At 29.6% G+C, this 22,761-nt stretch overlaps 7 protein-coding genes across 23 annotated transcripts; 3 read left to right on the top strand and 4 right to left on the bottom strand.

Annotated features, from left to right (window-relative positions):
- Window positions 1–50: 50 nt before the first annotated feature.
- Pi4KIIalpha (phosphatidylinositol 4-kinase II alpha) lies at window positions 51–3,097 on the top strand. Its single transcript, XM_035094127.1, has 6 exons — window positions 51–686; window positions 775–893; window positions 1,127–1,619; window positions 1,857–2,122; window positions 2,220–2,359; window positions 2,445–3,097. Exons 1-6 carry the CDS (start codon window positions 365–367, stop codon window positions 2,536–2,538), a joined length of 1,434 nt encoding a protein of 477 aa, XP_034950018.1. The 5' UTR covers window positions 51–364; the 3' UTR covers window positions 2,539–3,097.
- A 196-nt stretch (window positions 3,098–3,293) lies between these two features.
- On the top strand, window positions 3,294–4,123 carry NHP2 (NHP2 ribonucleoprotein). The gene is made up of 3 exons (XM_035094062.1): window positions 3,294–3,612; window positions 3,701–3,773; window positions 3,864–4,123. Exons 1-3 carry the CDS (start codon window positions 3,450–3,452, stop codon window positions 4,093–4,095), a joined length of 468 nt encoding a protein of 155 aa, XP_034949953.1. The 5' UTR covers window positions 3,294–3,449; the 3' UTR covers window positions 4,096–4,123.
- On the bottom strand, window positions 3,801–10,901 carry RhoBTB (Rho-related BTB domain containing). Of its 14 annotated transcripts, none has more exons than XM_035094052.1 (14): window positions 10,807–10,901; window positions 9,430–9,506; window positions 9,074–9,354; window positions 8,700–8,803; window positions 8,271–8,468; window positions 7,748–8,198; window positions 7,578–7,663; window positions 7,369–7,492; window positions 7,147–7,281; window positions 7,049–7,072; window positions 6,818–6,971; window positions 6,606–6,736; window positions 6,156–6,547; window positions 3,801–6,078 (listed from the first exon to the last, which is right to left on the bottom strand). In XM_035094052.1, the coding sequence occupies exons 3-14, from the start codon at window positions 9,251–9,253 to the stop codon at window positions 5,871–5,873; spliced, it is 2,187 nt and encodes a 728-aa protein (XP_034949943.1). In that variant the 5' UTR covers window positions 9,254–9,354; window positions 9,430–9,506; window positions 10,807–10,901; the 3' UTR covers window positions 3,801–5,870. The 14 variants fall into 14 exon arrangements, with proteins under 14 accessions (XP_034949943.1, XP_034949952.1, XP_034949949.1 ...); XM_035094061.1 differs by lacking the exon at window positions 10,807–10,901 and adding an exon at window positions 10,672–10,799 and having other exon boundaries at window positions 9,425–9,506; XM_035094058.1 differs by lacking the exon at window positions 10,807–10,901 and adding an exon at window positions 10,672–10,799 and having other exon boundaries at window positions 9,074–9,351; window positions 9,425–9,506.
- Window positions 10,902–11,411: 510 nt separating this feature from the next.
- On the bottom strand, window positions 11,412–14,046 carry LOC118073465 (retinol-binding protein pinta-like). 3 transcript variants are annotated; one of them, XM_035093976.1, is made up of 7 exons: window positions 13,723–14,046; window positions 13,276–13,579; window positions 13,027–13,186; window positions 12,566–12,746; window positions 12,256–12,441; window positions 11,965–12,070; window positions 11,412–11,880 (listed from the first exon to the last, which is right to left on the bottom strand). In XM_035093976.1, exons 2-7 carry the CDS (start codon window positions 13,412–13,414, stop codon window positions 11,717–11,719), a joined length of 936 nt encoding a protein of 311 aa, XP_034949867.1. In that variant the 5' UTR covers window positions 13,415–13,579; window positions 13,723–14,046; the 3' UTR covers window positions 11,412–11,716. The 3 variants fall into 3 exon arrangements, with proteins under 3 accessions (XP_034949867.1, XP_034949865.1, XP_034949866.1); XM_035093974.1 differs by having other exon boundaries at window positions 13,276–13,491; XM_035093975.1 differs by having other exon boundaries at window positions 13,276–13,475.
- A 2,930-nt stretch (window positions 14,047–16,976) lies between these two features.
- Window positions 16,977–18,133, bottom strand: LOC118073531 (venom allergen 5-like). The gene is made up of 3 exons (XM_035094092.1): window positions 17,938–18,133; window positions 17,579–17,828; window positions 16,977–17,489 (listed from the first exon to the last, which is right to left on the bottom strand). Exons 1-3 carry the CDS (start codon window positions 18,061–18,063, stop codon window positions 17,176–17,178), a joined length of 690 nt encoding a protein of 229 aa, XP_034949983.1. The 5' UTR covers window positions 18,064–18,133; the 3' UTR covers window positions 16,977–17,175.
- LOC118073533 (uncharacterized) lies at window positions 17,959–20,702 on the bottom strand. Of its 2 annotated transcripts, none has more exons than XM_035094093.1 (3): window positions 20,521–20,702; window positions 19,595–20,412; window positions 17,959–18,384 (listed from the first exon to the last, which is right to left on the bottom strand). In XM_035094093.1, exons 1-2 carry the CDS (start codon window positions 20,695–20,697, stop codon window positions 19,999–20,001), a joined length of 591 nt encoding a protein of 196 aa, XP_034949984.1. In that variant the 5' UTR covers window positions 20,698–20,702; the 3' UTR covers window positions 17,959–18,384; window positions 19,595–19,998. The 2 variants fall into 2 exon arrangements, with proteins under 2 accessions (XP_034949984.1, XP_034949985.1); XM_035094094.1 differs by lacking the exon at window positions 17,959–18,384 and adding an exon at window positions 18,524–18,662.
- A 103-nt stretch (window positions 20,703–20,805) lies between these two features.
- LOC118073427 (uncharacterized) lies at window positions 20,806–21,588 on the top strand. The gene is made up of 2 exons (XM_035093918.1): window positions 20,806–20,934; window positions 21,059–21,588. The coding sequence occupies exons 1-2, from the start codon at window positions 20,913–20,915 to the stop codon at window positions 21,586–21,588; spliced, it is 552 nt and encodes a 183-aa protein (XP_034949809.1). The 5' UTR covers window positions 20,806–20,912.
- The last annotated feature ends 1,173 nt before the right edge of the window (window positions 21,589–22,761 follow it).

Below are 22,761 nucleotides of genomic sequence, written 5' to 3'. Positions count from 1 at the left end.
CTCAGTTGTTTCAATAATTGGATCAGCTGTATTAAGTATCCGACTTAAAGATGACGGTTGATATTTTTTAGTTGGTTGGTTAAGTGTCTACATTAATGTCACTGCATTTTTCTTTTTAATTTTAAATCGATAATCAATATTCAATGTTTAATAGTACTTAACGAACAACTACAAACAACAGTCTGTTAAATTTAAATGAAAATTAATTGGTAATCCAAAACTTCAAGTGTGCAGTGATGACAGGTGGTGCAATGTCGTCAGACTTAATCTCTTGGGTCAGTTTTTATTGACAAGAACAAATACACGTTAGATCGGAGTAGAAGAAAAATACTCCGGTCGTTAATTTTAAAAAAATCTGTCTGTGATGAGCGACTCAGAACAACGGCAGCTCCACGTGCCTTATCGAGAGTACCAAAGCCAGAATAGCACTAGTTCATCAGCAGCAGTGGTGGAAACTGATGCTTTGGTGGATCTCTCAACACCATCGCTATTGCAATTACAATCTGTTAAGCCTTCTCTTATCCTTCAGTGCAACGAAGATTTGGCCGAACTTTTGCCTGAAGTTGAATTTGCTCCAAACTCTAGCAACGACATCAACGTAACCATTGATTCTCCAGGAATCGACCGGGAGAGCCAGCCTCTCCTTGGTCGTCTTGAACTGGATGTTACATTTAATAGATTTCCAGGTTATTTTTTTTTTATCAATGATTACGTTTATATGAGAAATAAAAATGACAGTATATTTTATCAAACCTGTTATTGGATATTTTTCAGACGATCCACAATTCTCTGAAATTGTATGGCAAGCAGAGTGTGCGATAGACAATGGTATTTTTCCAGAGAGAATTTATCAAGGCTCCAGTGGGAGTTATTTTGTTAAAAATCCTTCAGGGGTAAGAGTATTTCTATGGGTGGGAGAAGGAAAAAGTCAAAGTCCATAGAATATAAAATGATGACAATTGCTTTCAATGAGAAAATTAAAAAGTCTAATTTAAAACAATAATAAATTAATTTAGTCGACTAGTATTATTATAAACTTTCTTACGATTAACTTATGTTTTGTAAATAAAATTATAACTTATCTGTAGATTATATTTTCATGTTCACGTTTTTTTCATTATTTCAGAAAATAGTCGGTGTATTTAAACCTAAAGACGAAGAGCCATATGGAAGACTGAACCCCAAATGGACTAAATGGATGCATAAATTATGCTGCCCATGTTGTTTTGGCCGCAGTTGTTTAATTCCAAATCAGGGCTACCTTAGCGAAGCTGGTGCAAGTTTGGTAGACCGTAAATTGGGACTAGGTGTAGTTCCAAAAACTCGGGTTGTGAAACTTGTTAGTAAAACATTCAATTATCCAAGAATTGACAGACAAAAAGCGCGAATGAAGCAAGCTATAATGGACCAATTTCCTGCGGTTGGCTCACAATTTAAACGACTTGGATTAGCACCTAAAGTTGGATCGTTTCAATTGTTCATGGACGGATATAAAGATGCGGATTATTGGCTTAGAAGATGGGAGAGTGATCCACTTCCCACTAAACTCGCAAGAGATTTTCAACTACAGTTTGAACGACTTGTTATTCTTGATTACATCATAAGAAATACAGATCGAGGTATTCTTAGTTGCTTCAATAGATATTTTTTAAAAATAATTTCTCTAGTAACATTTTAATCTAAAAAGACTTGAAATTCCTTATAATAATCTGCTGTTACTCATACAAGATTTTATATATACATGATATAAGCGTCTTAATGTATAAAAATTATTCATACGTCATAAGCAAAAAAAGAACAACTGAGAAAAAATTGATTTGTATTCACAAGTCTTACAAGATGATTTTTTTTTCTAGGGAATGATAACTGGTTAATAAAATATGATCCAGAGTTAGCAAAAAGTTCTCCAGAAAATGGTGAAGTAAAAATTGCTGCAATAGATAATGGTTTAGCATTCCCTTTTAAACATCCAGACTCTTGGAGGGCATATCCATATCATTGGGCATGGCTAAGTCAAGCAAAACTTCCCTTTAGTGAAATCACTCGAGAACTTGTTTTACCTCAATTATCAGATCAAAATTTTGTACAAGACCTCTGTGATGATTTATATCAATTATTCAAGGTATTATTTCTTATCTTATCTATTTATATTTGAAGTTATTACATAATTCATTTTTTCTTTTTTAACTTTGATGAATAATTTATTATAATTTTCATAGCAAGACAGAGGATTTGATAGACATAACTTCGACAGACAAATGAGTGTTATGAGAGGACAAATTTTGAACCTTCAACAAGCACTTAAAGATTCTAAGAGTCCAGTTCAATTGGTACAAATGCCCGCTGTGATTGTTGAAAAGTATGTTTACATTAATGTTCATTTAGCAAATAAAAAATGAAGATATTTATATATTAAATAAATAATCGATTTATTGTTATTTTAGAGCCAAAGGGAATGGAGCACCAAAATTATTCTCATTCTCGGATACATTTACACAGCGCTTCCAAAATAAAAGTCCTTTCTTTTCCTGGTGTTAAGAGAGATTTTAATCATAAAGTAACGAAAAGAAAACTATAAATCTAAATAAATTGATGAATTTTTATAAAAGTTCTTAGAAGACATGTTCTCTTCCAGACCATCATTAGTGATTTTTCGGCTCGAATATTTTTCCTACTCATTGTATTTATAACAGTCATTGGAAATTTTTATTATTTTAAATTGAGATACAAATATTATGGCTATTAATAATATTGTAATTATAATTATTATCATTGTTATCATTATGATTACTTTTATTTTATTGTATACAGTATAAATATAACACATATAAGGTATTTGTATACTTCATAGATCACTAATAGATTTATAATACAAAGAATAAAATAGGTAACGTATATTTCATAGTATAAAATTGATAAAAAAATAAATTTCCATTTTATTTAAATTTATTTCTGTGTTTGGAGTGCATGCGCACGGTAGATAAACACTAATAGATTTTGAAGTTAATATTTACGTTTGCTATTTTATTTAATATAATAATATGAATTCTGCCATAGTATTTTATTGTGATTTATGAGAATATATTTGAAAACTTAATTTTGGTTTTATCATTTCAACAAATCTTTTTATATTACGATTTATTTCGAGTTACAGTTCGAGTTAATTTTTTTACTATTCTAAATTTCCCGGTCTTTGCCACCATTAGTCGGTAATATGAAAATATTTTTTACCGACTAAGCATGCAATGCAGTATCCAATACAGCGCTTGAATCGCTTAGTTTAACCTACGCACTTGGAAAGATTGTTTATTTCACCACGTGTCTCGATATAAATTTTATTTACTTTATTATAAATTAAATAGGTAAAATATTTGCACGCACACTCTAGTATAGCTTAAATTGTCAATAATTTATTTTATTGATATATTATAAATACCAAGTATAATAAAATGGGTGAGATAACAAACATAAAAGAAGAAGGTGCCGACTCTACTGAGGTTGACAGTGGAAAAGACATCAGTTATGAAGAGAAATTACAAAATTGCAATTCAATTGCAATGCCTATGGCTCCAAAAAAACTTACCAAAAAAATTTATAAATGTATTAAGAAAGGTAATTAAAAAAATTTATTTATACTTTGTTAGTTATTTATCATCTTGATTAAGTAATGTGAATAACAATGTGGTGTCAATGATTTCAGCCTCTAAACAAAAATCTTATTTAAGAAATGGACTTAAAGATGTTCAGAAACACTTGAGAAAAGGAGAGACAGGGTATGTAAATTACAATAAATAAAAAAATTAAGTTACAAAATGTTTAATAATATTTTCATAGCTTATCATATTATTAAATATTGATTCTAGAATCGTTATATTCGCTGGAGATGTCTATCCTATCGAAATAATGTGCCATTTGCCAATTGTCTGCGAAGATAAAGAAATACCATATTGTTATGTTCCATCGAAACAAGACATTGGCACAGCAATGGGTGTTAAAAGAGGCAGTTTGATGGTACTTATTAAAGAACACCCAGATTACAAAGATTTATATGATGAAATCAAAGAAGCAGTTCGCTTTCTAGCATCACCACTTTAATTTAATACTGTTAATGATAAGGTAAATTTATCAGTGAAATATATTAATTATGTTTTTTTTTAAGAAATTAAAATATTTTTCTAATAATGGATTTCAAGAATCAATGAAAATAGTTATTAATGATTATTAATTATTTATAAAGCATAGCTATAGATTTTCGTTAATAAATAACGATATTTTTATGCTTTATCAATAATAAATTATTTTCACTTGTACAACATTTCATACGATACAATTGCTTAGAAGTAAACACTACAGTATATTTATGTGATTAAATAAAAGATAAATATTTTGTAATTATTTTGAATGTTTATGATAACATTAGCATATATACAGTATGTCATATGCCTGAGATAGTACCCAATAATGAATTATTAGCTTTAAAAATTTCTTGATTTTTTTTTTGTTAAGATTGTCAATTTTCTTTTTTTAAAACATAATGGAATTTTTTATATTTAAGTACATATAAATACAACAGTGTTGTTGAAGTGTGCAAAAAATTCACTGAAAAATTAGATTTTAGAATCCGAAAAAGTGTACAATACTTTTCAAGTTATTGCTTTTTTTCTTATTTTTATCTACTTATTAGCTACAAATTTATTCATTTTTTCGCTGTTTTTCGATAAATATACAATAAATGCATGAATTCTTCAAGCTAAAATGATATGGCTTCTTTGTAATGTTGACGAATAGATGCATAATCAGTAGTTAATTACAATTTTTGTGTTTGTAAAAAATATCTAACAAATTTTTTCTGTGTACATATACTTTAAATATACATACACATATACTTTGATTGATAATAAAAAATTCACATATAATAAATGATTCAACGATTGATCTTAGATTAAGTTATATGTATTCATGCGTCAATTTTTTCAAATATTGGACAGTGATAAAATTTTTTCATCTTTGCTAAATTTTGTTATCTTAACATTCATTTAGTTGGATTTCATCATCTACTCTAATTCAAATTTCTTAATATTCTTTCTTCTACTCATTATTGATATGACTTTTTTTCATCATCTCCGAAAATACCAAATATTTGTCAATGATTTTATGCATATATAGATTTTATTACTGAAAAATAATACTTTTGGTAGAGTCACTTAAAATACACATAAATTTTCAATTCAAAAACAACGTAAAAGACGTATTGAAAAATTATTGTAAATTTATTCACCGCATTATTAATTAATTAATGTGACTAGACAATAATTTGCAATAATATAATATTAAATTTATATACATTGGATGCTTCTAAATTTAATTCACATAGTCAATTCATCATTAATCAATAAGTTGATACTTTACTAGTATAAATACTCCCACATATTCCAAATATTTGAATAAAGTTGTTTACATACAAAAAAATGATTAAAAATGAGCAGTAATAAAACAAAGTAAGACAAAAATATGCAAGTCTTGAATAAGATAAAAAGAGAAAATATTCAATATTTTAAATGCAATGCATGCAATAGTTGACAATTAATTAATTTATCGCTTTCAATCAAATTTCGCCTGTTATTCTTTTATTCCTCCTAAGCATTCTTGTTTTTCAAGTATTATTACACTTAAAATTATTGATACTATCACTGTTATTATCAATATTCTCATTATATTATTATTATCATATTCATTTTAATGGCATTATTAGATATTTAAGTATAAATCTGTAGCAGTATCAAAATAGTAAAAATAGTGCAGATAAATACGATTAGTACAGGTAATATCAGAATAAATCTGATTGAGCGGCTTATGCCGCTTTGTTCTTGTCATACAACTTCTCCTAACTCATTTGATGTTTCAAAGAGAGGTCGTTCAGCTGTTGCTTTATCTTGGACATTATCTTCTTTTCTTGTTTTGGTTGATCCAGAAAAACACAAGCATCCTGACTGATTGCGATTTCGCTTCAATGTTGGTTTATTTTCCTTATTTTGTTCAGCTAAACATTTCTGGTAATAGTCGTAATCTTTTAGATACCTGTAGCGAAGATAATAAATGTTAATGAAGGTGGTTTTAACAAATTTTTCCTGAGAGTTATAAACAGATATAATTACCAAACTGGTGGCCAACGATGCTCGTTCAAATATTCTTGATTTTCTGGATGCAAAAGTTTAACACTTCTTGGTGACATTTTACAAAGTTTATTATAGTTAACACATAAATGATTCATACACCAATCAGCCAGCTGATCAGCATTATGTAATTTACAAGGTTCTAGTAACCTGAGGCAAATTTCCACAGCCTCATTGCCATCATTTTGCGATAGCCTTTCTAAATCTTCAATAACCCTACTTTCTACAAGATTGACAAGACGCGGGAGACATAATCTATTTGCTAATTCCAAAAGATTTAAACACCGTGCTGAAGATATTGCTGGTACTTTGTCCGTATAGAAATAGCACAGTAATTTATGGAATGTGTATTCTCGTACACCAGGGAATACTATCTGTAGATTTAATTTTTTATTAGAAACTTTAATGAGATTTGGTAATATAAATACTTACAACTTTAGCACTACTTTCACGAAAATCTCCAGAAAACATTGCTTTCATCATATCACATCTTGCAGTAAGGATAGCTCTGTGTGCTGGTATATTTCCATCATCTAACTCGAACGCAACATCTGTAAATAATCCTGTGGGAAATTTAAATTTTATTAATTTTATTAATGTAATATAATTAATCATAGTTTTTCTTGTATCATAATTATCATTACCTTGTTCTAAACAAATATCTTCTAGTCGCTGTCTTACAACTTGTTTATATTGATTATTGAGATCACTATTAATAAATTGTGATCTTGATTGAATACTCTGAAGAACCATGAGTAATTGTGGCAGTTCAAGAAATTCAGCAGCTTGTCTAATTTCCTATGAATCAATTTATTAATTTTAATAAAAAATTTCAATGTGTTTCATGAATGTAATAAATTCATTAAGCTACTCACCAACAATAATCCTATAGGGGCTGTCTAAAAAAATAAAACAAAAATATATTGATGATATTTTATATAATTAAATAATTAATTTTTCATTTAATACTTACTTGTAAATCATGATAACGTTTATCTAAACTTCCAGTATATATAAATTGAAGACATTGTTGCATTGCTTGAGAAGTAATGAGCTTTGACAGTGTAACTACAGTTATTGGCTGCTGAATGCCATTTGTATTTTCAGCCTAAAATTCAAAAATTATTTTCCATACAAATTTTTAATGGTTATTGTTTTTGTTTTATTAAGTTAATAATTATATACTAATGCTTACTAAAGTAATACGAATATTTGAAAATGCAGGATGATTTAATTCTCTAGTTGTGCCAGCCGTTTTTCTTTGATCCATTGTTGGTAATACTTGAAAGCTTGATCGTCTTTTTAATTGTTCCCATACCCTATGAGAATATTTATTATCTTGATTATATTATTTTCAATTGAATAACAATAATCAATATCCCTATCGAATAGATAATAACATACTTGGCTGGTTTGACTTGATCTATTCTGATGAGGCACTCAGTATCATCATTAAAATCCCCAACAGTAGCTTCACCAAAGGTGCTTACCTGTTAGAAAATCAAACAATTAACCTATCAAATAAATATGTCATAAGTTAAAATAATAAAAAGAAAATATCAAAAATGTATAACCATGCTTGACTCGCTGGAACTTCTTGGCGTAAGCTCATGAGAAAGTTCCATCGAAAATAGTTTATAGAATGTTTGTGATGCAGCAGCTAAAAGACACCGATGTGCTGAAAATGAGCAGGTACCAACGATGAGAGTCACGTCAGTATGTACTGGACGTGTCCAGAGTGTTTTCATGTTTTCTTCATAAGTGCTTGCAGCAAGACGTACTTCTGGTGGTATCGGTTTGGGCGGACAAAATGGTGCTTGTAACAATGGTCTCTGAACTCTTTTTAAATTTGTCATCCAAAATCGTTGCTGTCTACGAGCAATAAGAGCGGCACGAATGGAATTTTCAAATACTTCATTCACGCCATAATACGTGAAGACGCTTGCCTCATAATAATGAACTCCCAATTCTCTGGCAACTGCTCGTGCTTGGTCTGGCATCACTAGGTCACTTTTTCTTGTCGCTCTAAACACAGTAATCACATTCAACACTTATCAAGTTGTCTTTTTGAATGATTTTTTTTTATTGATCAATTACCTGACAAATGGGCTTTTATCTCGAAAGTAACTGAGATATGTTTCATCTCTGTACATATACCGCAGATCATTTTTACATCCAACCAAAATAACTGGCGTCTGTGGACAAAACCGTCTTATCTCTGGATACCACATAGCCTTACAATTCCGTAAGGACACTGGATTTGTAATGGAGAAACACAGTAACACGACATCCGACCTGAAAATATTAAATATTAATTACAATCACAAAATATCAACACTTGAAAAATTCATCCATCAACTATCAAGATCTATATATAGAGTACACATAGCAGAATGTTGAAAAAGTAACTCAACATCTTTTAAAATTCTATACAAAGTGAACTAATATAAAGTCACTTTTAAAGATCTAGATGGCTGAAGGCATTGGTAAAAAATAATGTCAACAGAGAGCTAATAAATAATTCACCTTCCATAAGCAAATCTTCTGTCTTTCTCATGATCTCCAAAGGTATCCCAAAGCCGAAGAGAAACATTTACATTATCCACAACCTCCCACGAGCGCTCAAGGACCTGGAACACGAGGCCCATGCCGAGGAAAATCGTGGCGCGAGGGCCATTGTAACGAAATAGGTATACATAGGTTCATTTAGGCATTCAATAATGATATTTAATAAGAGCAAATAGGATTTAGCGAGGAGTTAAAAAATGTCATGGAGGGTAGAGCAGTAGAAGAATAAGATGAAGAAGGATTAAATAGGAAAGAATATGCCAAGGATGGGATTGAGAAACGAGGCACATTTTGAAGGAATGAAACAGTCTATACAATGTATCGCGGCTTACATCCTTGTATATTCGGTACTGGTCGATGGCCCAGACCGTAGGTACATGAGTGGTGAGTAATTGCGAAAGAGAAACGTGCTTGTTGCAAGCTCGTGCACATATCAGCCTGGTTTTGCCGACTGCAGTATCTCCCACAACGACGCACTTGACCAGCTCCTGATGTGGCTGTTCATTGTCCATCACCGGCAATCACTTCCTTTCATCCAATAATCCGGTACACAGTTCGGTTCGATGCAGTTTCAATTTATTATTACTCCTAACCGTTCCAATGATTGAAGCTGCTGATTGGGATTATTTAATTTGTCACTTCTTTTTCTTCTATTTTATCCCCAATATTTGTTTATACACCACCTTACTTGTTTTGCATTACTCTGGTTGACTTTATCAGCTTCTTCAGAATCTCCTTCAGCGTCCCCACACGTGGTCATTCGATCTTGAAAAAGAATAAAACGGCATCATTATTCATCTTAGCCAATTTTAATATAACCTGACCTCCAATATTTTATGTCTAAATCAATGTACAAAGAGAGCGTGTTATAACATCATTAAAATCATTAAGATATTTTAGATTGCCTTCACGAATACTTGTACACATGCACATACGTGAATTACGTGTATATACATATTGCTTGTGAGCATATATATGTAGATGATTCAATAAAGTCAATAGTCAATTACAAAGCTTATTATTGGGCTAGTTGAAAAAATAAATCTATACTGATTGCGTCACGACATGTAACGTCTATTGTCTTTATATATGCGAGGTTAAACTGATGTGTAAACGCAAACCAAGTAAATAACAAATAACTACAAGTTTAAGTTTGATAAAAAAAAAAAAACTTGTAAAAAAATAAATAAATAAACAGTAATTTTAGATATGTGTGTTTGCAGTAGCATTAATGTTTTACGTGTATGGTGTGATGTATAACAACTTGTAACTGACAGTGTAGTATAGCAGTGGCAATAGCATCAGTAGCACATTATGTAACGTAATAATAACTGCCATGCGGTTGCTATTGTACAAGCAACTTAATTGATCACCTAGTTTTCTTATTTGGATGATTTTTTCTATCACACATTTGATCATGTAGAAATTTTTATACTAACCACACCCTAAATCTTATAGCTGATATCCGTGACATTTTCAAGCTTTTATTATGTAGTCTATACGCGTACAGATATAGATAAGAGTGTACATATATACGAGTAAGCTGCACTTGGTACAATTAGTCGATTAGGAACCGTTGTCACGGATCGAAAACAAGAACAATGTCAAGTGTGTCATGTCAATCAACATTAACCATTCCACTTGATAAGTTAGATGATAAAACAATTTAAACTCAATTAAAATACACAATAAGAAAGAAGATGCGGAAAAATTTGATGATTAAAAAAGCTTAATCATGTCAATAACCAATTGCAAATTTTGCAAAAAATATTCAATGTAGCAGAGATTAAGTAAATGTGGAGCTGATGACTAATCAGAGTATTATTGAATGTTTAGTAAAGATTATTACTTCACAATGACTTTTAAGTTTGTATTAATAGCACTTTTATTGTTGTTAAATATACAAGCGAATAGATAAAAAATTATTCACTTGATCACATGTTTCTCAATCAGTTTAGTTCTTCAGCATATTATAGCAATACAGCCGGTTTCTGAACTTCTATCTAGCAAGCATGCTACTGAATGAACTCGCTATGACCCTGCTATGACAACCAACCCAACTTACCCCGCTTACACCCGACTAGCTCAAACCTATAGCCATTATCTATCCCACCACCACGACCTGTACTCTCCACTTTTCCCTCTTGACACCCTACTGCTGCTATTGCAGATATTCAATTGCTGCACTATTCAAACATCTTTTTATCGCAGCTTTGAGTCATACCTATTTTATGATTTAATAATCAACAACTACTATCAACATTCCTACATGTTATTATCATTGATAGCGCATCGTTAAGCTATTTCTGATGATTTTTTAGTTGGCTGTTTCTTTCGGTTAAACAATAAAGAACATCAGATGGTTGATAATTGGAATGAGACTTAAAATAGAATACACGTAAATTATAAACTCATAATAGCAAGGAAAATAAAATTCTTAGAATTAAATAAATTTCAACTCTTTTAAGTAGAATTTCTGCGCATGCTAAGTTGCTCTATGACGTAGGTCACCGAAAAATCAATCCAGCATGTTAACGTGTATTTCTTGGTGAATGTAGATGCATGGATACAGAATGTGAATGTTGGGAAAGGATTGAAGAATAAAAGTCAATTTAAACAAGTTCAATATTGATGCTAACTGTTAATTTACATTTTTTTTTCAAATAACTAAATAACATGCCATTATTTTTTATTAATCCCAAAGTATATTTTACTACATAATTCAATTCTAGAAAAATTTTTAATCTATTTTTCATTTTTAAATATCTCTAACAACATTTGCATATCCATCTAAATTATTATTCATTGGAGTGAAATATATATTTATAATTCATCACGATAACAGCAGTATAATATTGATAATTATTTATAATGATAATGAATTTTTTAAACTGTATATGACATTGACCTATTATTTCTGTATACATGGAAGCATATTAGTATTTAAAAAATATGTAAAGCTGCTTATTATGCCTTTAATCAATATTAAGCTGTCGAAAAGAACCCTGAATTCCATTGAGCTCAGAAGTAGCAAGTACTGATGAAAATGCTGGTAATCTCATTGTTTCATCTGTCTTGCATAGTTTTTCTTCACGTAGAAACCAATCTCTATTTCTTTCAATCTTCCGTCTCCATGCATCTATAAATAAATGAATATTATTGATTTTTTATTTTTGTAGTGACAACATAATCTACAACTTTGCAATTATATATCTATACGTACCATTTAATTCTTGAAATGTTCCAGCCATTCCACCCCACTCATTTGGTAATATGTCTTTATTAATGTGTTTGTGAAGTTCTTCACCATTGCCAGTATGAACTTGAAACTATTTAAGTAAACATTGTAAATTCTTCAACTATTTAGTTAATGAAATAATTGTTAAATAATTCATCAAATCAAAAAATCAATGAACAAAAGTAATTAATTTTTTGAATAAATAAAGTATTAATTTCAATTTTAAATGATATGTAATAAATGCAAAGAATTGTAATAAATAATTAAACTACTAACTTTGCTAATAAGCTTGGGTTTCAACAATGGATAAAAAATATTAATAATATTATTGATGAATTTTGGAGCATTGAGAAAATGCACTTGATACAATCGTAAAGGCATGCTGTCTTGAACTGCTAGCATAGCTTTTCTCACAATTGTATGAGTTGGAGTGCATTTGGCAAAATGTCCAGCACTCCATCCCTTGAAAGGAAGCATATTCATTAAATAAATTAATTGATAGACTTATTAATTTATGAACCAAAAAATGTTTTAGTCAATTCAATGTTTAGTCTTCAATAAAATTGAAGATAATGATGATGAGTACCTCAAGATCTAGTATCATGTAATTTGATAGACATGACTCTTCCACTAATCTCAAATCCATTACCATGAGAATGCGTTTGGTAATTGTTTGAATAGAGAATTTATCGATGTTCTTATCTTTAATTCGGAGAATCGTGACTCTGTGACCTTCATCTGTCAACGATGGCAGGACGAAATATTCTCTACAATTAAAATGCATTTGATAATGTTTATATGTTGAATGTAAAGTAAGGGTTGAGAATGAAATACATGTTTTATTTGATGAATAGGAATTTTCTGTCAGACATTAAAGCAAAGAATATAGTATTATATTCTATCCATATATCTACTCCAATTCCTTTCAAATTTATATGTACCTCACATTGAAAGATGACAAATGAATTTTACTAATCATAAAAATGCATAAATTCAAAACAGAGGTAAAGTTAAAATAACTGTAATAATCCAGGTGATATAACTCACATTGCGTCACAACAATCTTGAATATCCTGCCCGCAAGGATCTCGTGAGTGGAAAAATTCTCCAAGAAGTGTTCTGGCAGTAAAATATCTTTCCAGAATCACTTTACATCTCTCCAAACTATTTTTACATCCAAATAAAAAATGCTCTAGCCTTTCATCATCTATGAAAGTCAACAAAAGTTTCAAATTTCATTACAAATAATAATATTGACTTTAAAAAATAACCACAACATCTAAAACAATCCTTTACCAATATGTTGGGGAAGATGAGGTTGTTTCGATAACCATTGACGTAAAGCTTCAATATCTTTTTTTCTCATTTCTAGATCAGGTGGGATTTCTTCATCTATTTTTTTCTGTTGAATTAGAGTTGGTGGTAACAATGTCATTTTTAAAAATTTGTACTATCATCAATACCTGTATTGATTATCATTTAAATTTTATCAGCACCTGGATATGTTAAAATCTAAGGTATGAAAACAATAAATCATTTTGTATATACACATATGTGCCTAACATGTTTATCTTTGAAAATTATTCATGTTTGAGATGACCTATAAATACACAATTCATTTTTTATTTATTCTGACACAAAAGAATTGATGAGAAAATCAATTTTGTGTTAAATCTATTCCAGTTTATACAGAACTTTCAATAAATTCTCACATAAAATGATCAATAATTAGATATTACGTACCTTGTTTTGTAATTTAATCAGAACCTTTTAAATGCAATGATGAAAATAATAAATGAAAAATGGTTAATCATTAAGGATGTAATTAATTAACAAATTTCGTTACACAAAACTTGATTACTTTTCACTCTACTTTTTTCAACTGAAGTCAAATCCAATTTTCTTTTCATTAGAGAAAGGCTTATTCAACTCTGACAAACTCTTTACTCAACAAGTTCTTTTACGCTCCCACTTCGTGTAAATAACTTACATGCACTCACACGTAAAGAATGTGTGCATTCAAGCAATAATTTTTTCTACAATTACCCTTATATGTAACATGCGTTTATGTTTGACTGTGATTTAGATTTTGTAATCTTTCCAATTTTTTTTTACCAATTCGATCTTTAAGCAATTCCAACTGCATCCTGATGATTGACATTAATTTATCTGCTCCAACTTCAAAATAAAATTCATTTTAATGACAATTTTTTTGCGTAATTCTTTAAAGGACCTAGATAATATAATTATACAATGGTCTTTCATACAAAGTTGTATGTATGTCAGTTGGTGATGAAATCGTTCTTTTTAATTAATGATTAGCTGACAAATTATTTCCTTAGACAGCAACTTATTTAATTTATCAACTTATTGAAATATTAAGGTATTATTCAGGAAGCTATTATATATTATGTGAAATACTGGTAGAACTGCAATGTCTATTTATACCGAATATAATATATAGTAGGTATTGATGAAAAGGTAAAGTGATGATTCTTGCTCACTAGGATGTCTCGAAAGTTGGGAGACTGAGTTATGTGAAAGGAACTTTTAATACATTGAATGGTCAACTTGTCTAATAATGATAACAATAAATAAATAGAATCAAAAAGTCGCAACAACAATATTGGACTTAATGATGACCGTTTTGGAGCAATTATTTGATTCAAAGCTCCTCAAGATGACCTATTTTAATAACATACTCATCTAATCAAGATAAAATTTTGCTATAAGACCAAGTTGAAATGAAATACTTGTGAATTATTAATTATTAACCATAAATTATGATAGTTGATAAATCAATCGAATGATTTCTTATCAAAAAATTAAATGATGCGAAGAATATTTATTTGTCAATCTTTTTTTTTGCTGAAATATATTGAATCTCAAATTCTCTCAATAATTCTTTTTTACACTATATCATGTTAAGTATCATCGCTTGTCACTTGTCGTTCCATTCTTATTTACTCAATAGAATAATAGTTCAGGCATTTTTTTCAAAAAATAAAAAGTGCCTTTATTGAGAAGCTATAAGGCCCACCTACTGCTCTATGATTTCTACCAGTGTTATATTATGGTATTTATCATATGAATCGGTAGTATGTCTAATTTTTAATTTATAGATTGAACCTCCATTGTATTTTACTTTATAACTTTAATAATATCTACACGATTACACTTTATAAAATTTTTATAATCCAAAGCTCCCACGTTTACGCACAATACCTATGACAGGATTTCTCATTAAATTTTTCTTCCAAACCGCAGGTTTTTTTCAAAATTGTTGAATCTATTGTGCATTTTTTATCAAGCATGAAAATTTCTAAATATCTCACGACTCACGAGAATCACGAAAGCGGATGTTTTTTAATTTTTACCAGAATTATTTGACATTTTTCATTTCAAAATAATCAATAGTTATTATCAAAAATTTTAAAATGTTTCTTTTTCATTCAGATAACAAATGTTTGTATTTCATATCATGTCTGATTTCACTACAATCAATCTCTATCACAGTACACGGAGATAATTTTTTCACTAAATGTAAGAGCAAAAAGTTACAAGTCCACGTTTCGAAATTTAGAAGTAAAAATATTTTTTTTCGATAGTACATTTAGTGAAAAAATTCTCTCCTTATACATTTAAAAAAATCTTCAACAAGATACACAAAAAATATCCAAATGTTCACAATAACTATTCCTATATTTCAAATCTTCGACCATGAAGCAACTGATGTCTTGTTTGTTCGCACACTTTCACACCTACATCTTCAATTTTTAAACACATTCATAAAAGAAAAATAATTTATGCCAAAATGATGAGTCGAGTGACACAGTGAATTTATTGATCCTTTCAACGAAAGTTTACATCAGCAAATGCAGCAGAAAATGAATGAGACAGGGCTAATCATTGCAAATAATGATCTTACATCAAATCCCAAGAGGATTCTGCCAAACCCATTTATCGCCTTTTCGGTTTCTATCTTATGTATGCAGACAACAGGACATGAGGAGCCATTAACGTTATACTGATTTTATTCAAAAGTCAAAAGGCTCAGCAGGATATTCGAAGGCATTTCATTGAGTCCACCGGAACGAAACAATTTGGATTTTTCAATGGCCTTTAGTTGGACAAGTTCAGGGGGACTTCTTTCAGTAAACTTTTAAATAGTGTGCTTTCAATGAACGTGAAATTTCTTTGATCAACTGAAAAGTTACTAATAATATATGAAACATCATACACAGCATTCGAAAGAATCTTTTACCGATCTCATCTTATTATATACGAATCACACCTCAGTATCATTATTTCTATGAAAGAGGAAAATATAATCGTATTGATAATTCAATAAAAATTAAGAAGAGTGAGTCTTGAAGAAAACTTCTAAGACGTAATAAAACAAGTCTAAACTGTTTTTTTAACATGTAATGCTCACTATACAAATACACATTCACGTCAAATGATAGATAAATAGATAACAATAAAGAGAACATAAAAGTATTAAATAGTATACCATTAAATTATTGTAAATATTGACATTTTATTTTTTTTAATGAAATTAATTATTGTTTAATTCAACAATAATTTATTTACAGTTTAGAGTTGTGTGGGATTAATGAAAAATGTATTTTCCAACCGTAAAAAATTATGCAATCGATGAGAAGAAAATAGGGGAAACGTCCTCTTGTCAGGTGTTACATGTCATAATAAATAAAATCAATTTAAAATGGTGCTAAATGGCACATCAACAGGAAGAGGACACTGAGAAGTAGCAGAGAGCTACTCTGCAGGGTATCCGGTACTATACAACACAACGTCATGGCGTGATTCAATCATCTACAGAAGAAAGAGCAAAGAGAATTTTTACCGGACAGTGACAATATATCTATAAATATACTTGACACATATATAAATAAAATATATGTCACTTTAATCAAAACTGGACACAGCAATTTATAAAATTGATTACCAATCCTATATTGTTGAAGAATGACAAATTTTTTCATTTATCAAATATTTTTATTTATTTATTTATGTTCATACAAATAATTATAGTATTGAAGATGGGCAGGTGAAGAAATTATTTTTAAAATTTTCAGAAAGTCAAGTTTTTCCAGATGTCTACAAATACCTAGACGTTATATACCTCATAATACTTATGTCTATGAGCACATCTAGGATTAAAGAAGTTTGAATTTAATATCTTGTTTGGTATATTGGTTCGCCAATCCAATTTCCACTAGGACCATAGTTACAGACCAAGTAAGTAGTGTACCATCCTTCAGAATCCTTATACCTGATAGCACCACATCCAACAGAAGTGGTTTTACCCCATACAAGTTGGGTGTAATGACCAATTTGGGGCCATGATTGCCATTGAAATTTAGGGACTGATCGGTTGCTAAAGTCTTTAACTTCTTCGTACCAATCCTGAACAAGCTCAGACAATTTAGCACGGTGGCCATCAGTGCGAGATCTTGTGGCAACATTCTGTCCAACATTGTATTTTGCTACAAGAAACGACAGACGTTGATGAAGCTTAGAAACTTGAATTTAATAAAATAATTCATGGTTACTGAATTATCTCTTTAATACTTACGAATATTTCTGCATTTGTCATGACCAAAGCTACATTGATTGGCCCATCTTTGTGCAATTTTAGCCAGCTCTGGGTCCCATTTCAAACTTGGAATGTTACCAGCAGGTTGAGGTCCACTGATCCCACGGGTTTCTCTTCCAGCTGCTACAAGAGCTCGGAGTTTGTTGTGAGCATCCAAAATTTCTCGTTCTTCGGCTGGAGTTAATTTGGCTGATTGGACTTCATTACAGGTTGGAGCAGGTTGGGGCGACTGTTTTGATGAAAAAAATAAATAAATAAATATTTTTGTAAATTTAAATGAATAATGTTAATTTTTTTTATTTATATAAAATGCATTGTTTATTAAATGATCAACTTACTCGGTAAAGACACATAGTATGCATTTGTCCATTGCATGAATCAGGATAGCAATTATCAGCATTAACCCATGTAGCGAATACAATTAATGCAAAAGATACAAAAGAAAACTGTGACATTTTAGCCATCGTGATTATCGTAATGATTATTTGCAATCGGAATGCTTGAAGAGAAACCGATGTCTGATGCTTTCCACAACAATCTAACTGTTTATATACAGAACTCATTCTCTCATGATGATCATAAATTACACCTTTATTTACGTCATTTTTTCATTCAAGTGACAAAATTAGTTTTAGATAAATATACGCATGTCCGGTAGATGTATATCATAAGTCATGCTTGTTATCAGCCGGTGTGTATTGGCATGGATTAATATAGATGATGTATAGTACTCATGTGTAATACACACATACTTCTGTGTCTTATCAAATGACATTAAAGAATTGCTGTTGTAGAATATATATTATATTGATTTTAAATTATTGAATATGTATTGATATTCTTATGATGAATAACTTTTATTATTTGCAATGTGATTTGATGGATCGAATATTTTTGACAATACTATATTATTTATTATATTCATAACCTTGTATATTTTATTAATATTCAATTATTCTAAGTCTTAGTCCAAGTTCTATCTATAATTTATCGTTATAGTCTTGAAAAACACATTTGACGTATGTTTCATATTTTTCAAAAAATGACATCAGAAACGATGTACCTATCAACAGAAATTTTATTCAATCATTTTAATTAAACAATATTTTGCGATAATATTTTTGTTTTAGTTTAAAGAGATATTGTTACGAATAATATTAATATTTAAAACTTAAAAGATGAATTTTCAATAATTCATTATGAATTGTTTTTATTGTTAATTTATTTTGTTAATTATTCATCATCAAATAGTGATGGTGTAATTAATAATGTAATGATAGTTTAATCATTAAAGATTAGGTTAGTGATCTCTATCACATTGTCAGTATGAATAAAATTAAGGAACCTCCAAGAGTTGAGAATGTTGAAAATTTTTATCTAAATTATAGAGAAAATTAAATTGAATGGAAAGAATAATACTTTTAATTTTTGGATAACATTTGTATAATACGTTCTCTTGTTTATACGGATGTTTCTAATTTTTTTAATTTAATGGAATAATCACACCTCCTTGACCGTATAAATAATCTTACATAAAACCTTCGTCAAAGGATATTAAAATAAATGATAATTATACAAGAAAATTTCTTCATTATCTTAAATTGTTTTATAGCTATCATAAACAATACATACTAGTAAATTCTCTGTCTGTTTATGAATTCTTTTGAAAATGTTACAAATAATTTTGTTAGCATCTAAGTATTATTTGATCAATATTACTACAATTATGTACCATTACTACTGACTTCCTGACCAGCTAAAAGTGACCTAAACTAGGAACATTATAACATCATAAATCTAAAGTATAAAAATAAATTATTGTCGAGTAATCGTTCCTAGTATCGGTTCAATTGATCATATTTTGTATCGAGTGTGAATTATAAGAAAAGTCACTTGTAATAATATTAATGAATGATGTTGTAATTAATTGTTATAGTATCATAACCATTTTTTTTTACTGTTATTATTATTTTTTTTCTCATGTTGTGAACTTACGTTATTCAAGACAGTCGTCCTGCTTCTCGTTTTTCTCATTCTTATTATGTGGATGTCACTCCTACTTTTATGAGTCAAAAACGGGCCTGTATTGTGGGCGGGTGTCTACGAAAAAGAATGAATGACCTGTAAGCATATAGTGTTATTGTCCATTCATATTTATTGGCACCTGACTGACTTCTAAAACTTCTTGTTATTATTATTATTATTCTTATTGTGTGAATTTAAACTTGTCGTGAGAAATTTTTGATCAACTACAGTATCCAATTAAAACATTCAATTTTTCAAAAAACCATATTTTGATGTGTTTTGATTCTTCACGATTTTGTTACTTCTTCAGTAACAGTAATCAAAATTTATTAACATTTTTTTTGGACTCAATTGGTCCAGATGATAATAAAGTATCAAGGTATTCGAAATTCTAAATCAATATTTTCTCTTTTTTTGTCTCTTGTTTCAGCTCTTCTTCTAATTCGCAAAATATATGCACTTTGAGGTTGATCTGTTTCTGCATTTTCTGGTAAATGGGCACTTTTAGTGGTTAGTTGAAGTCTGTCATTTAATTTTGGATCATCAGTGGGTAGAGCAACTTCGAATAATAATTTTTCTGGTTTTGGAGTAATGTTTTCATTCATTTTGCTTAATGATGATTTTTCCAGTGGATCATCTAAAGCTTCTTCAATGCATTCGCAAGGTGGATCATATTTCTCTTGATCTATTACTGAATATCTTTGGATTCTCAAGGCTAATCGATTATTGTTTATGTCTACATTTATTTCTTTGTAAGGTTGTTTTATATTTTTTATAGTTGAAGTGACCTACAATTTAAGAAGAATTATTTTTCTATAAATAAATTTTCAAAGTGAACGATAAAATAGATTGATTAAATGATTTAATTTTATATTATAGAATTGAATAAAATGTACTATAGACTTTTTCTCCTCATTCTGATCATTTCTTTTTACTCTTTTGAAACTATTAGTACATCTACATGGCTCTAAATATTCAACGTGAGAAAAATTAGTATTCAATGCATTTTCACATAAAAAATTCAATGATTTTTTTTCTTTTAATTGATTATAATCAGATTTATTTAATATCATATCACTTGTTATTAATAAAAAAATTGATTTTTATTAAAAATATTTTTAAAATTACCAAAAATTTATGAGCCTAAAAAAACTATTAACCTAATTTTATTTGTTGATAAAAAAAAAATGACTATCATGTTGTCAATCATGTTAATCTGGTGAAAAATTTCATGGAAATGAATTAGAATTATTATTTGGAAATCATTATTTACGATTATAAAATTTCAATGCAAGAAAACAATCATTCAGGTATGAACAAACATTTAGATCTGTGTTTATCGATGTTACGTAAAATAATGTTAAAAATCCATCACTCTTTCATAAATCACCAACGTTCTGTTATCAATCATGAATAAATTACACAACCTTTCAGCATGTGGATGCTTGCAATTAAAAGCAGTTCCACATTCGTCAAGGTATTACAGAGAAATCGGAGCAAAAGTAATTGGCAATGAACTTTTGATAAAATTTGAAAAAAAAACAAATACACCTGATAATTATGATCCACCGTGCTACTGTAAAAATTCTGTATCAACATCGACTGGGTTCCAATCTCAACCTCCAGCTACAAAAATTATCGGGGTTGGTGATAATCAACTGACCTTTCAGATCAGCCCTAAATTCGAATTTAATTATGATAATAATCCTCACTATAAATCTTCTGTAATAACTGATGACCAAGATTTTGAGAATGATGGTAGGATCAAAGTTCTTCCTCATATGGATGGGTTAGGACCTAATCATCAGGTGACACACCATTATGGTAGTGAAGATGATCATAATTCATACATGATGAAAATTCAACGAATTAAATCAGATTCAATTAAAGATCAAAAACAAAATAGAAGAAATATTGAAGTAGAAATTGCTTATCCTAAAAAGAAAGTACCTAAAAAAAAATAAAAATTATTATCACCAGTTCTACATAGATATCACGTTATTTTAATATCCATGATTTTTTTATAAATGTTTAGTAAATATAAAATAATTTTAATTTGTTACATTAGAAGTGTCAATAAGCCTCGGGTAATATTTACAGTGTAAATATATTGTATCTAAGTAGTCATGAATCCTATCGAGTATCATTCTATCGATAGATCAACATACGTCAACGCACACCAGGAGTTCTTTTCTATTCATTCAATCTATAAAATGGCTTTTATGTTGCATCCATAGGTGGCAAAATATTCACTAACGGTATATTTATGTGTACAGTTTTGGTCTAAAAATTTATTTTTCATTCGTATTCTTGTTAAATAAATCATGAAATACTTTTTGAATACTTTCTTCAAATCTATATAGTTTGATTTAGAAGTGAATTTAATTTTCCTCAACTCTTAAATTAGCAAAGATAATTGAAGTATAATTTAACTGAAAACAAAAAATAGATTTTAATATTTATGTTAAAGATTCAAATTTAATTCAAACTTTAATACTCATGGTAACTGACAGTTTCTATTGGACCCTAGAAAGATGTCAGCGAGGAATTCACCAATGTCTCAGCAGGGTCACCAATTCTTCACTATCCTATTATTTATACTCACATGAAATTATCCTATGCGTATATTTCAATACATTCGTATTGTGTATGAATATATTCGTAACGTTTATTCAATACTAATCGATGTGCTATCAACTTTTTTTCCTTGAATATACGACCCACCGCAAAATCGACCATAACATTTATAAGCAAACCCTCAGAATCTCCCTTCGATACGAGTGTCAGGGTGAAAAAAATCTTATATGGGCTTGTGGTAAACGCGTAGAAACCGAAGCAAAATAATACAGCCCCTCTTTCGCAAACGGTGTGTGTCGCATAATTGACAGGGGGAATGCACGTTCGCAACCCCTGACTGCTAGTACTTTAAGGGTTGGTCACATCAAAAGGGGAACGAAAAGTAGTAACAAACCGACGCCATGTTTGATTTAATCGACAGGAAAATGGTGGCTACGGGATGCATCCTGTTTTCTTCTCTACATATTATTGCATTACAATAAATTTAATATATGCACATACCGAAAAATCTACTTGGTGGTGATATAATGATTTGGCACATCACTATTTGTGTACTAAAA

Source organism: Chelonus insularis, unplaced genomic scaffold, assembly GCF_013357705.1.
Source record: "Chelonus insularis isolate UGA/USDA-ARS -01 unplaced genomic scaffold, ASM1335770v1 scaffold_303_pilon, whole genome shotgun sequence".
In the NCBI taxonomy this organism is placed as follows: domain Eukaryota; kingdom Metazoa; phylum Arthropoda; class Insecta; order Hymenoptera; family Braconidae; genus Chelonus; species Chelonus insularis.
This window is presented reverse-complemented; position numbering and strand designations above follow the sequence as displayed.